Here is a 15,550-nt window from a genome sequence, read left to right as displayed (position 1 = left end):
TTGAGATTATGTCACATGATATGGTACAGATCGATCATGCTCTCGGTGGGAAGTTTCTTAATGAAACAAGGCATTTTATTGAATGGAAAATATATTTATGAGCTATGAATCCAACTATTCCCCATTAACTCACTAACCCAATACTTAGAAGTAAAGAGCCTGGAATCTATCAACAATGTAGTTTGACCTTTGTTTCTGGGCATAAACACAGTGGATTAACAGAGTAGGGTAAAGTTAACCCTAGTCACTGATCTTGGGTCAGTTTTGCATTTTCCCCACTATGAATGGTTATGGTTAGGATTGTGGGAGGAAGCTGATCCCAGATCTGTACCTAGGTGAAACTTCACCCCCTGAGCCGGATAAACAGGACTGAGGCTTTATGAACGAGTGGCAGCTGCTTTTGATTGAATGTCCTGTTCCAAATATACTGCAAAAAGTCTAGGGTTCGTCACATAGACCTACATGTATCAGATCATATGGGCTACAAAACAATCCCTGAAAACAACCCGACTAACTCATTTTCTTTTCAGAAGACATTAGAGACATACCAAAATGTGTGTAATTACTCATTAAAGTATCTACAGTATGAAAACAATGGCTGAAATCAACAGCATATAAAACCACGGTAAAATACTGACAGTTAATGTATATATATAAAAAACATATTTGACCCCCAATCTTATCAGGGATCTTTGAAGTGACCAGAGTCTGACACCCATTTAATGTCCCATCTGGAAAGACGGCACCCTACACAGGCGCAATTTCTCCCAATCACTGCCCTGGGGCATTGGGAACTTTTTTACCTAGAAGAAAGAATGCCTCCTATTCGCCCCCAACCCCCAGCAGCAAGATCTGGTTTCCTATCTGGGGACCCCACCCTAAGCGAGATGCAAAAGCAAGCCAGCAGTGGGATGCAGTGGTGGTATGTTGCTGGCAAACGATGTAATGTTACTCAAATGTGTTGTGAAATCCTGGCGAATGTACAGTACTGAAAAACATGCAGATCAGAGCACTTCGGTGATTCACTGATGAGGAATCGAGAGAGAGATTAATCCATTGTCCGTATTGGTGGCTGGTGTAAGTTGCAAGTCATTCTCTGTTCTACGGGGGTGAAGAGGGCTGGCTTCGTGGTTCTCAGTGTTTCTGGTAGCATTATTAGAGGATTGCGCTGTTGTCTGGAAAAAGAAACCAAACACCAAAACACACACTAAATAGTAAAGCAGAGGTACTAAAAAAAACAGTTTTTGGAAAATACACATATTGCTAATCTGTTAGTAAAACAAACATAATATGTTAGTTTTTAGCGTTTGCGCGCATGAAGTCATGTGCCATACTGGAATTTCTGTTTAGCATCGCCAAATTGCAGTCCCACTCTCATTGACTGGAAGTGTCGCTGAGGGATGAATAGTGAAGAGAATGTAAGACTAAGGGCCTTCACATTATGGCTCATTGGGTTCAGAGCCAGGTGTCCTGGAGGAGAGGGAAATCACCTTGAACACCAGACCTAGGTTCAAATATAATTGATTTCTTTATCACTTTTGGGACTATTCCATTAGTTCTTATATAAGCAGGATTCAGTATGTTCAGAGCTAGAACGTCCTGAAAGACATCACCTTTAACACCACGCTTATATACAGACCAGAAGCCTGACATGTTTTGAGAAGCATCAGACAGGTCATCATTTTATCACCCAATAACTATCCAATGTTAATGCACCGACTCACCGCACTCAGTGAGAATCAGCATCTGAGAATGAGCAGCGAGTAACTTGAGTGAGAATGTGCTAACTGAGCTCCAGACCTGATAGAAAGTGCTACATACTGAACAGCACCCAGCTCTCCTACGTGTCTTACATACCCATGCAAAGGTGACACGCTAATGTATGTTGTACATTGCCATGTTAGTCTGGGAGGTTGATATTTAGTAAGATTGAAAAAAATAAGTACTAAATTGCCCGAGATGATAAATAAAGTTGAATTATACTATTCTATTCAAACCCACCTGCAGAGATTAATCCTGGTCACATTACAATGGCAAGCCCTACCTTCAGAGCCTTTATGGGGTGGGTCCAGTCCTCCTGGGTGCAGATCAGGGGGAATACAGTGAGCAGGATACTGCTGGCCTTATGTTGGTATTCTCCTTCATGGTCTTCAGACGCTTGTCGACGCACACCTGGGACAAGCAGGAATTACATTTAATGGAGAAAACGGATACGTATTTTTTTTGTGGGATTGAGGTGTTTATTTTGTGAATTACGCCTCCAAAGACGGAGAAAGATGCCGGACAGACAGCCTTAAAACACTCTGCGAGACCAAAGGACGTGCCTTTCACAAGGGGGAGACTCAAACACTTATAAAATACCGTCTCAAACAAGTGTTAGGTTTTTAATAAATGAGTACATGCTGCTGTAAATATTCTCGTAAGCACCATTTTTTTCACACACCATTTTTTTCGCTTCATTTTTAGAAGAGTAATAGTACCATTCAAAGTTTGTTTTTACAGTATAACCAAGTCTGTTTGAAGCGGTGGCGGTTCATACAGATAAATACTTCTCGTGGAAACGGACAACAAACACGCCCTCCTTGTTGATGTGTAATTACATGCGTTTACCCATATTATCGCCCATTGTTATTGTGGATGCAATCCACACTCTCAGGTAATCTGACAGAGTCACGCCAATGACAGATCGTAGTGCCACTGCCTGGACAGTCAGCAGAGCCAGTTTGACACGTTAACACATTGCGCTACGTCAATAGCATTCCTTTCTACCTTCCTTTCTTTTTTTACCCGTCTTGTGATTGTCCCCAGGCAACGGCATTCAAACGTCAACATTTTGAATTTGAGCGCAACTAATGTTTTTCTCAATCAAGCCTCAATTGAAATATTGTGAGAAACAAAATAAGCAAACACGCCAGTGAATCAAAGCTCCTCTCTTCTTGCCAGTTCACACAGGACATTCCTACACTGTACTGTGAGCCTATAGGTTCAGTTTGAGCTTGAGCTTGAGTTTGAGTGCTCAATGCACATGGCTTAATTGTTCAACAGCAGGGCATTTGTTTCCATACTAAGTTTCTAAGTGTGTTGTGTGTATTAATGCGTTTTAGGCCTTACATCTTGCAGGGGTTGAAAACTGGGTGCTGGAAAGCTGGGCCCATCTTGTAAAACATATGGCAGCTAGCCCGGGGAGTGATTTCTATACGAACCGTTTGCTTACACTATAAAATAACACACCTGTTCTCCTGATGTACGGTAACACAACAGCCCAAGTCAAAGGGAGTATTAAATGCACTAAAGATAATCTAATAGTCTGTTATATCACGATAATCCTTGTTTGTTGTGTAATAATTACCTTCGATTACGATTTAACAGACATTACTGCCTATTGTTATCAGTGGTCATGACAACACGAAACAATAACTGAAACACATTAGAGAGAGCGTATATCTATCTGATCACGGGAGGGGACTCTGTCAGACAGACAGACAGTGATGTGGCCATGGAGACTTTGGCCACAGGAGCTCCAACGACATCAACTCTGCGTCCCAAATGGCACCCTGTCACCTATTTAGTGCCCTACTTTTGACCAAGCAAGGGCTGCATGAAGATGTGATAAATATTGATCCTTACAATACAGTAGATTCAGTAACTGATGATAGAAACCTATTATAAAACTTAAGGCTATAAAGCCATGATAACCATGTTGATCTTATCCAATGGAAAGGCAATGCAGGTAATAAGGCAATCCTTTTTCACTATTAACAACATCTAGGATGGAGCTAAACTTGTAAACAATTTGATCTAATCATACATTTATGATGGGTATGTATTTTATTGGCTACATTGAGATAACTTAATTACAATGATGAAATCAGACAAATTGTTCTACACTCAATGTCAACTAGGCTAAATGCCATGCAGCTCCAGATAGCATGCCGTTTATAACAAGACGATACAATCTTGGGTGGCCCACCCCAACTGTATGTTACCATGGTACTCCTCAAGGGACATTAACTGATATAACCTTCTAATGTCATGTTGATACACTACGACATGAGACCAGGTTCGTTTCTGAAATGGAGCACAGTGACCACAACATGTGACCAGCAAAACATGAATTTATTGTTGTGTGCCCTAATGAACACACCCCTGAACTGAGGGGCTGTTGTGTTGTGATCTCTTCCCAGGCCCCGTGGACAACTGTATACCGGTGACTCCACCTCTGCTGGCAGGATTCACACCGGAGGCTGGCAGGCTCACAGCGGAGGCTGGCACGCTCACAGCGAGGAGGGCGGGAGCCAGGGAGGGAGGGTGTAGAGCAGCCGGAAGGATGTGGCGAGAGGGTGTGCAACAGGAGGGGAAGGAGGGGGAGGCGGCCAGGAGGTCAGCTGCAAGAACTAGGAAGGGGGATGTCGGGTAAGGGCACGGAAGCCGAGCTCCCCAGACATAATATATCAACTGGATAGTGGGTGGCAGTCACTCACTCGGAAGCTGGTGTGTGTGTGTGTGTGTGTGTGTGTGTGTGTGTGTGTGTGTGTGGGAGGTACTTCAGAGCGATATAATAATCAGGCGAAAGAATTGGAAACGTCAAACAGTTGCCTGTAAAATGCTGACGGGGAGGAAATTTACACTGGACAAATGTCATTGTGCAATTTCAAATCCCTAAAATACTATTTGAAAGAAGTTACATTTGTTTTGCTACAGCTTTGTGACAGAGGCATATTACTATTTAGTTATTATTAACTGGATAGACACATTTTGAATTCCTGCTTTGATTATGTAAGAATATAAATGCATTTATTCAAATTGAGTTGACCTCTAGGTCAGTGTGACAGCTGGAGTACACTTTGGGAGCCATTTCCAGAAACGGAATGGTCACTTCAACCCTCATGTCACGGACATTTTAGACACCACTAAACAATGGCTCCTAATGATGGGGAAGTGACTAACCTTCGCACACAGGATATAAAAAAAATCAATTTCATAATTCAATTACCTTATACTACGAACTTTCTTGATAAATCTTTCTTTCACCCCTAACCTATTAGGATTTAGTTTTTCCTAAAGACAGTGACGGTGACAACACTCACCACGAGTGGGGGGAAATATTCTCTCACCGCCCCCAGAATGAAGTGGGAGAGACTGGAGCTCTGAATCGAAGTGGTAAAATAAAAAGCTCTGACGCATTTCAGTTCTTATTTTTGCTTAATATTGCAGTTGGACATGTCCAACCGCTGTGAAAGCGGATGCAAGACATATGACCAAGTAACCACATGCAGTACATGAATGTGCCATCTTAGTGAAACGGGCTCATTTGCATAACATAATTTTCCAGATAGCCTGTGTTGTGGTTCAACTGAAACTTGGGGACATTCCTAAACACATCACTCCTCGAAACAGTTACAGACCCTTTCACACACTTGTGTAAACGCCTCTTCCCTGTTGCCTGGGTTGCTGTCTAGAGGTTCCACGCCACTGCCGGCGTGGGTGTCGATGCGCATCCGTCCCACTGCGTGTTTGACACGCTCTCCTCCTGTCTTCCCTGTCCTGTCTACTAACTTTCCTATCAATAAAACATGTAACGTAATGAAGTCTCCGCACACTCAGGATCAATGCACACATTTCATTGAATAAGGCTAAGCTTTCGGTCGCAAGACCTTCATCAGAGCATACAATCAATAAAAATATAAAAATATACGATAGTGGAGGGAATTTCCACACAAAAAAATAACTCACCGCCTCCTCATGCTCCTTCCAGCAGTCGTAGTCGGTGGCCATGGCGATGCTGGCGTAGCAAAGACCCGCCTCCTTGGCGAGGACCACCTCGGGCACGCTGGTCATGTTAATGACGTCGGCGCCCCACTGGCGGAACATCAGGCTCTCGGCGCGCGATGAGAAGCGAGGGCCCTCGATGGTGAGCACCGTACCCTGCGGGTGGCACTTCACCCCCAGGCCCCGCGCCACCTCCAGCAGCACCTGGGCATGGGGGAGGGAGAGGCGTGACTTCATTTTCTGGGAGAGAGTGGTCAGTGTTTTTGTCAATGCCCATGTTTTTGTGTTTTATGAACACTTGGAAAGAAGAAAATAATTGTAACTATGCAAAGCCTCATTACACACCAACAACCAAAAAGTTCAAATACACAGGTGGCTGGTAGCACCTTAATTTGGGAGGACAGGCTCATAGTAACGGCTGGAACGGAAGGAATGAAACAGTATCAAACACAAACACATTGTTTCCAGGTATTTGATACCATTCCATTGATTATTATGAGCCGTCCTCCCCTCACGAGAATCCTGTGTTCCAATGCCATAACATTCACTCTCTCCCCAACAGGCAACACTTGATGTACATTACAATAACATTTATAATGTAGTGGCGGGGGTTGATTTGGAACCAGGCCCCAGACACCAGTCTAGGTGCTAGTGGTTGATTTGGAACGGAGCCGTGGACACTGACCTCCCTGGTCCGGGTGCAGAAGGGCTCAGCCATGGGGATGTGAGACACGCCTGGGGGACTGGTGGGCCTCCCGTCGTACAGCGTCTGGGCTCTCTTTGTTGTCCTGGGAGGGAGGGAGGGAGGACACACAGGAAATGACAGGTCAGTGACAAGGGTTGGGTTCAACAACTCTGTTACCATGGTTCGTCTCACTCAGGGTCCAAAACAAGAGGAACATGCACCTGCTGGCAGTTATTCTGGAGAATTTCTCTCTTCCGTTTAACACGTCAATTCTTGTCTGACTTTGTTTCCTCGCAGTGCAAAAAAATACTTTATCAAAAACATTCTAAGATATTATAAATAGGCTACATTCTTAAAGGGTGGGCTCAGAGTGACTACATTCTAGGTCAAATATTGGTATTCTTTTCTCTTTTAAGGTTTGAGTTGGTGTCTGAATGTGAAAGGCATTCATCCTGTCACTGTAGGGAAAACAAAGTGTTTCTAATCCACAGCCACAAGTAGTCATCATTGCAATGACTAATACATGCTGAATGGATCAGGGTATTTTAATAACAATCCTGGGCTTTGCAACAGCTGGCCCTCACAATACAATGACAAACAGATCCCCATAGTCACTGAGGAGAAGAAAAAAAAGAACTTAAAATATTTCATGGCTGGATACATAGAAACGAGCCACAAACTGTTAAGCAATGTGGACTAAATCTGGGAATTACGGCATGGAATCCCCCAAAACCTTTATAGGAGGAGGAGGAGGCTAGCTATTAACCCTTTACACTCGCACCCGTATACAGATTGGAAATGGCAGATTTGGCCACTGATAAAAGCCTAAATTGGAACGGAGTGGCTGTATAAGTAACATACTATAAATGACAGAGCTCAGCACTGTATGTTTTGGACTGACAGCTGTTCTGAACTTGGGCACCGCACGCGACAAGAAGTTGCCCCCATTCCTCCTGCTAATTGGGCAACTTTTGCACATTTTTGTTGTCTTGAGTGAGGGAAATGCTGTAAATAAAGAGGACTCTATGTGTTTTGAAAGACGTTGAGGATTATAATAAATACCGCTTTGATGTCATGCAAGCAAGCCAAACACACGTCCAAATATGCACTTCACATTTCCATATCATACAACTAATGTCATATACAGGGTCAATGTTTATGGTCACTAGGTTTGATGTACAGTTACAAGATGTCGTCATACCCTGGGTTGTTATGAACAGAATGAGCCGGTTTGTTTATTGTGAAGAAAAGTCACCTCGGACCACGCATCTGAATGTACTCATGACTCCTTTCTATGCACATCAAAATTACGATTTGTTTCTCTGAATTGCCTTGTGAAAGCCTAACACTGTAAGATCATATTTTATAACTTAGCTAGTCATGTTGGCAATAGAACAAGCTTTTAAATGATGCCCACCTGACCCAGATTGCGATTTATAATGGGCTGTTTTATGATTGCGTAAACAACAGCAGTAACTGTGTGATGGTGGGGATGCAGGGTTGTGTTCCATACAAAACAACTACACGTCTTCTTGCTCTAGTAGTTCCTCAACAGCACAGCTAGGAGAGATTTTAAAAAAGCACTGTATAGTTGAAGGCTCTTCTTTGTGTCATAAAGTGCATTGAAATTACATAGGAATTGTGCACACTTTGGAGAGGTGTGGCGCCACTTGGAGACACCAGTAAATAGAGATGGCCTGGGACATTTCTTACTAAGGCTTGAAGTCACACAACACAGACAACAACCCATTTCTGCTTTGGGTGTCACAGTGAGAGCTCAGCGAAGCTCTGCTAACAGGTCTCTCTGTGCCCACATCATCAACAGAGGAAATCAGCTGTTATACAGATCATTGAGAGCAGGACCGATACATAGTCAAGTCAGAGGTCAGTGAGTGCATGCGCCGACTACAGAGTGACCTTGGATTCCATACAGAGTGACCTTGGATTCCATACAGGTGTGACCTTGTACTCCCCCAGGGTGCTTGGTTAAAGGCACTGGGACCGCAGTGCACCCAGCTTACCAGAGTGACCTTGGACTCCAGGTGGACGAGTGGCCTTGGCTCCAGTATAGAGCATGGCCTTGGCTCCGTACGGCAGTGACCGTTGTATCTACAGAGTAAAACTGATCGTGCTCTGGATAGGCTCCTAAGAGTCGCTTGACTAAAATGTAAATGTAATACTCCATACAGAGTGACCTTGGATTCCAGAAATGCTGAGGCAACATGGCATTCCAAGACATTTACATTTTTACATTTTAGTCATTTAGCAGACGCTCTTATCCAGAGCGACTTACAGGAGCAATTAGGGTTAAGTGCCTTGCTCAAGGGCACAGACAGATTTTTCACCTAGTCGGCTCGGGGATTAGAACCAGCGACCTCTCGGTTACTGGCACAACGCTCTTAACCACTCAGCTACCTGCCGCCCCATTCTATAAAGGAAATGTATAGTGACCCACCCCTCCCTCCATGCCGTCCCCCACCAAACTAAAACTAAGTGTGCGAGTAGAATATTCCAGAAATGCCACGACTGAGAAATAACCTACTGTTGTCAATGTCAACAAGACTCCCGAGGAGGAACATTGGCTACTGTCAGCGAAAGCAGAGACTATAATTAGGCTATGTATTGTATTGCTCACTCATAGTAGTTTGGAAAATATACCTCATCTTAGCACTAGACACACACATCCTGTCCAGTACCACATACTGTAAAGTGATGCAAAGCTCCAGTGAGTGAGTGAGAACTGGGGAGACCAGAGACCAGAGTTAATGCTCGCAGCAGGCGAGCAGAGAGAAATCCTAGCTAACCTAGACAACAGGCCAGCAGTGTTTGGAACAGGAGCAGGGGGCAAAACAAATGACTCACTGATGTTGTAAGATAATCATAAAAGTAAACCCTTCAGAAATATGCTGGATGGGTCACATGCTGCGCAGTGGGACAAGACTGAACAAGTCCTAACATGTTAGCTTCCCTATTCTGTCCAACAGAGCCTGCCTCTGCTTGTTGTAACAGTAGGCTATCAATAGAATCAGAGTTTACAACACATATGGGTGGATTGGCGGTGATGAGGCATAGCTTCTCTGAGAGCTGCACAGAGGGGAGGACGTGGAGTCAAAGTCAGACGGCAAACCCGAGGGAGGATTGCAGAAATGATCTGCTATTTCTCATTCAATGCACTACGTTTTGACTTCTTGACGACGGACAGAGCTTGGAGACAAAGGTTTTTGTGTGCACTGCATTCTAAATCAACAAGACTGCCTCATGAACACATTCTCAATTTACGGTCCATTGCATAGAATTCTACTGACAATTCAATTCAATGCAGCAACACAGCCTCAGGACAATGAGAGGAGTTGTGTTCCACTCTGATAGAATAATGGGTAGAGTTGTGTGTGGTGACTTGGAATAGGTGTTTCTTCAAGGTTGAGGCAACACACAGGCAAACACATTGGATAATCGTCCTAAAAATACCATCCAATCAAAACATTGGATGCCTGGGCACTTTAGAAAGAATAGCCTATTACTAGTAGAGAAAAATTCAAATTCAGCATGTTTTATCAGTACTACAACTGATGGCCATCACATCTGTTTTGGGCTGCAACATTTCTAGATAGAGTTCTTCTGAAATCCTGGTTGGATCATCCCCTAAACCAGGAGGGAACAAGCCACGGAGGGAATTCTTCAACTGGGAATCATCCCACAGGGATATCTGACAAACTTACTGAGAACTGAAGTTCTGAAGAACTTGCTGCATCTAATTTCTGTTTCATTTTGACACACTAGCCTATATTAATGAATCTGAGAACAGCCAGAGAGGACACACTTGTGAAAGGTGTGTTGATTCCTAGGTGTGGTGTAGGTCTGCTTACGTACAGTAACAAGATGCCATTCCACCAGCTCAGGGAATTCGTCCGGAAGAAGGAACCTTGATTAGGTATTACATGTTCCACTACTTCCTCTGTCAGAGGTATCTTGGGCTCATCTGGTTCTCATCCCGTAGTTTACTTCAGGTCACACGGTCATAATATTACCAAACAATGCTGCTCAACTGAAGGTTGTACAGAGGTCTAGGCCTAACCGTGGGAAACATGACTCATGCTGAAGTACTATTTTACTGATGTTACTGAAATGCATTCCCATAGACAGACCGAGACAAAGGTGATAACATTCAAAACTGAACAGTCATTTGTGATGCAAATACCTTACACCTAGGCCTATTTCTCGAGTTCATCCCTTTCACTGAAACACAATCGAACCTTATACACAGCTACGACATGGAGGATAGACCCACTGAACTTCCGGTATGTCACAATTCACGCCCTAAGCACATTCCACAACGCATCAGCTAACACAACCACTTCCTACAAAACAACCTCATCAGATCCTAGGTCTCAGTTCATTCAAAACCTGTTACAGTCCTCCTCATTCACAAGAAATTAGAAGACCACATATTGAAGTAAAAAAACGGGAAACCCCTGTTTCAAACCAGCGGCCCTTAAAACCCTACGAGTCCTGTCTGTTCTTTAAAAAAAAAGTGTTGGTTTCCTCTCATGATGCAGATCTAGCCACGATGGGACACATGTGGCACCTGTACTCTGCCACACAGACAAGTCCCGGGCCCACAGTGCAGTCAGTTTCAGAGCATCGCCTATCAACCAATCATCAGACACAATCTCATTCCTTCTCTTAGGGAATGAGGAAATGAGAGATACACAGCGGTTGGCCGTGGGATGATAGTCGGAGTCGCTGACTATAAGAAATACCAGTCAGAGAATGTGGTCTTCAGAGATAAGTCATGTGAGCCAGGATGCCACCGTCTGTTCCTGTTTTACTCCATTGCCTTTGTTGTTGCCTTTCTCCAGGCTGGAATACTGTACACACACTCAGCATTAGCCACTGTTTGTAAGGGGAAAAAATGGACAACTTGCAAGTTCTTTTGAATGTTATCAGTTGAGATAGACGTCGCACTGTCTGAACTCGCTAGACATAAGAAAGATGTTTGAGAGATTAAGGAATCCTTGTCCGAGCCAGACCGGCCCATTTGAGAGATAGTGACTTGGGAAAAAAATCTCAGTTATTTGAAGAATTACTCTTGATGACTTCTCATTCCTACTGTAATTCTACCACCATCGCTTTACAAACCTTCTGTTTTGCCATGACACATGTACCGTTCCATGTATACTCCACCAGGTATGTAGTAGGTAGAAACCTAAACAATATCCAGACGTATCAATTGCTAGCATTTACAGATAGGCTATGTTTGACTTTTACTCCATAGCTATAATGAACTAAAATAAATGGTACAGCCATAGGTGGGCCTTGGAGGGCATAGGCCCACCCACTTGGCAGCCAGGCCCAGCCAATCAGAATTAGTTTCCCCCCACAAAATGGCTTTATTAACAACAGAAAGGTGAAGAAGCCAGATGTGGAGGTCCTGGGCTGGCGTGGTTACATGTGGTCTGCGGTTGTGAGGCCGATTGGATGTATTGCCAAATTCTTATGGTAGAGAAATGAACATTACATTCTCTGGCTCCCTCAAAACTTGAGACATCTCTGGCATTGTGTTGTGTGACAAAACTTTAAAGTGGCCTTTTATTGTCCCCAGCACAAGGTGCACCTGTGTAATGATCATGCTGTTTAATCAGCTTCTTGATATGCCACACCTGTCAGGTGGATGGATTATCTTAGCAAAGGAGAAATGCTGACTAAAAAAGATGTAAACAAATTTGTGCACAAAATTTGAGCGACATAAGCTTTTTGTTGCGTATGGAACATTTCAGGGACACTTTATATGTTGCGTTTATATTTTTGTTAATGTACATAACTGTACATATACCAGAGAATAATTGGATTTGGACTCAATCAATAGACAACAACAATTGCACTAACCTCTGGCAACCACCATGTCCAACAGACTGCTTTCATTCTCATTACAATGGTGGATTCAACCTTAGGTTAGCCCTGGGTTCCAGGCCTAGGAAACTCTGGCACTCACCGGTCTATGAACTGGTCGATGATGACGATGTCTCCTGGTTGGATCTCTTCCCGGAGGGAACCACAGGCTGTGGTGGCCAGGAGATGTGTGCAGCCCTCCTCTCGCAACGCCCAGATGTTAGCCTGGTAGTTGACGTTTGTTGGCATGATGGTGTGCTGTCTCCCATGCCTAGGGACCAGTAAAATGGGGAGTGTGAATAGTTTTCAGTGCTTGCCGCAGGAAAGAGAAAGGCTGAAAAGGAATCGCTAAATTGACTCTTATAGCACGTAATCCCCTAGGACACGTTTGTAGCTCTGAAAGGATTTGTTTGTGTTGGCTAAGCAATATGGCTACAAGCTCCACTTGTAAAAAGGGCAAGCTGTTTTTTTTGCCATTCTACTTATACCTATCTGATTATTTTACATCTACATCAGTTTGCTAGATGGCTAGTGGTGGATTTGGTATTGGGGAATGTTTAGCCTATTGGAGAAGAGAGATCAGGTCAAATTTGTTTTACAATTGCAACGCACAGCCACTAGATGGCGCAAATGCATAAGATACAGAAGTGGAGTTCATTTGGCTCAGTACACTTAGGATCTCTCCACAGGAGAATCTCAATTGCATACTCCTCGCATCCTTCTCTAAACCCATTGGATGAGAAAGCCAGAGGAGAGAGGACACGAAAAGAACGCAATGGAGATTCTCCAATTCATGCCACTGCTTACCTTGCAAGTAGCACACATTCAACATTTTTGATCTTCCCTATTACAAGGGCATCTGAAGGCTGTTTGGGTTGTAGGGGGAAAACAGAGAAAATATGTAATTAGGTAGAATCTAAGGCACAGTCTTCAGCTGGTAAAAGATTGGCATTACACTGGCACAGTGGAACACAGAGATTGGTGTTGCCTAATAAACCAGACTGTGATACCAATTCTTGGTATCCACCTCATTTTCTAAATGTTGCTACGGACACAGCCAAACAACGGTAGTGATGGAGTCGACTTCCGCTTTACCTCCCTACGGCAGCGTGCCAGTGGCAAACTTGACAGAGTAAATTATTTGAAGGAGTCAAATTATAAAGTATAAAAGTCAAGTAAACAAGTATAAGTTTAAAGATGCACTATGCGGAAATCATCCCCCCCCCCAATTCCTGGTTGCTAAAATTCAAATAATTTGCGTAATTTTAGTTTGTGACAAAACAAGCAAATACAAGAATCATTGTACCATCTAAACCGCTGTGAAATATATTTTCCAGAATCCTACCGGTTATCTGTGCGGTTGGTCCTTCAGCTGGTCAAAATGTTATACCCGGGTATTGCCGTTGAAATTTATATCACCTGGCACATGCGCAAAACCACGTAAACACCTGCAAGACTTTGGTTACTTTTGCATCGCATGCATGTACTTTCGTCTTGTGCACTTGCCTTAGGTCATGAGCAAACATCTTGATTGCCGCACACAGAGACCCCCGTTTTGAAGCCTGTTTAAGAATACTTTCCAGTGGATACTTTGTCTAAAATTTCAACCAGCTGAAGGCCCAACCCCACGGACAAATCGGCAGAGTAAGTTCAAATATAATTTTTTATTCAACATTCGTGAGACAAGAGACATTTTGTTTTTGTTCTATGTAAATGTGCGTAGGTACAGTGGGGAAAAAAAGTATTTAGTCAGCCACCAATTGTGCAAGTTCTCCCACTTAAAAAGATGAGAGAGGCCTGTAATTTTCATCATAGGAACACGTCAACTATGACAGACAAATTGAGGAAATAAAAACCAGAAAATCACATTGTAGGATTTTTAATGAATTTATTTGCAAATTATGGTGGAAAATAAGTATTTGGTCAATAACAAAAGTTTCTCAATACTTTGTTATATACCCTTTGTTGGCAATGACACAGGTCAAACGTTTTCTGTAAGTCTTCTCAAGGTTTTCACACAGTTGCTGGTATTTTGGCCCATTCCTCCATGCAGATCTCCTCTAGAGCAGTGATGTTTTGGGGCTGTCGCTGGGCAACACGGACTTTCAACTCCCTCCAAAGATTTTCTATGGGGTTGAGATCTGGAGACTGGCTAGGCCACTCCAGGACCTTGAAATGCTTCTTACGAAGCCACTCCTTCGTTGCCCGGGCGGTGTGTTTGGGATCATTGTCATGCTGAAAGACCCAGCCACGTTTCATCTTCAATGCCCTTGCTGATGGAAGGAGGTTTTCACTCAAAATCTCACGATACATGGCCCCATTCATTCTTTCCTTTACACGGATCAGTCGTCCTGGTCCCTTTGCAGAAAAACAGCCCCAAAGCATGATGTTTCCGCCCCATGCTTCACAGTAGGTATGGTGTTCTTTGGATGCAACTCAGCATTCTTTGTCCTCCAAACACGACGAGTTGAGTTTTTACCAAAAAGTTATATTGGTTTCATCTGACATTCTCCCAATCTTCTTCTGGATCATCCAAATGCACTCTAGCAAACTTCAGACGGGCCTGGACATGTACTGGCCTAAACAGGGGGACACGTCTGGCACTGCAGGATTTGAGTCCCTGGCGGCGTAGTGTGTTACTGATGGTAGGCTTTGTTACTTTGAGGTCCCCCCGTGTGGTTCTGGGATTTTTGCTCACCGTTCTTGTGATCATTTTGACCCCACGGGGTGAGATCTTGCGTGGAGCCCCAGATAGAGGGAGATTATCAGTGGTCTTGTCTATGTCTTCCATTTCCTAATAATTGCTCCCACAGTTGATTTCTTCAAACCAAGCTGCTTACCTATTGCAGAGTCAGTCTTCCCAGCCTGGTGCAGGTCTACAATTTTGTTTCTGGTGTCCTTTGACAGCTCTTTGGTCTTGGCCATAGTGGAGTTTGGAGTGTGACTGTTTGAGGTTGTGGACAGGTGTCTTTTATACTGATAACAAGTTCAAACAGGTGCCATTAATACCGATTAACTAGTGGAGGACAGAGGAGCCTCTTAAAGAAGAAGTTACAGGTCTGTGAGAGCCAGAAATCTTGCTTGTTTGTAGGTGACCAAATACTTATTTTCCACCATAATTTGCAAATAAATTCATTAAAAATCCTACAATGTGATTTTCCGGAGAAAAAAATTCTCAATTTGTCTGTCATAGTTGACGTGTACCTA

At 43.5% G+C, this 15,550-nt stretch overlaps 1 protein-coding gene across 1 annotated transcript in view; it reads right to left on the bottom strand.

Moving 5' to 3' along the window:
- Positions 1 to 1,321: 1,321 nt before the first annotated feature.
- Positions 1,322 to 15,550, bottom strand: part of LOC123484426 (S-methyl-5'-thioadenosine phosphorylase-like) — a 36,064-nt gene continuing 21,835 nt past the window's right edge. The window contains exons 3-11 of the mRNA XM_045214775.1: positions 13,151 to 13,209; positions 12,447 to 12,614; positions 6,455 to 6,557; positions 5,730 to 5,973; positions 5,444 to 5,560; positions 4,206 to 4,394; positions 2,045 to 2,172; positions 1,725 to 1,746; positions 1,322 to 1,470 (exon numbers count right to left, since the gene is read on the bottom strand). Coding sequence (XP_045070710.1) covers positions 1,322 to 1,470; positions 1,725 to 1,746; positions 2,045 to 2,172; positions 4,206 to 4,394; positions 5,444 to 5,560; positions 5,730 to 5,973; positions 6,455 to 6,557; positions 12,447 to 12,614; positions 13,151 to 13,209 — 1,179 coding nt within the window. The remainder of the gene's footprint in view (positions 1,471 to 1,724; positions 1,747 to 2,044; positions 2,173 to 4,205; positions 4,395 to 5,443; positions 5,561 to 5,729; positions 5,974 to 6,454; positions 6,558 to 12,446; positions 12,615 to 13,150; positions 13,210 to 15,550) is intronic.

This window comes from Coregonus clupeaformis, unplaced genomic scaffold (assembly GCF_020615455.1).
Source record: "Coregonus clupeaformis isolate EN_2021a unplaced genomic scaffold, ASM2061545v1 scaf0311, whole genome shotgun sequence".
In the NCBI taxonomy this organism is placed as follows: Eukaryota; Metazoa; Chordata; class Actinopteri; order Salmoniformes; family Salmonidae; genus Coregonus; species Coregonus clupeaformis.
The sequence above is the reverse complement of the archived record's forward strand: the minus strand, read 5'-3'. Positions and strand labels throughout refer to the sequence as shown.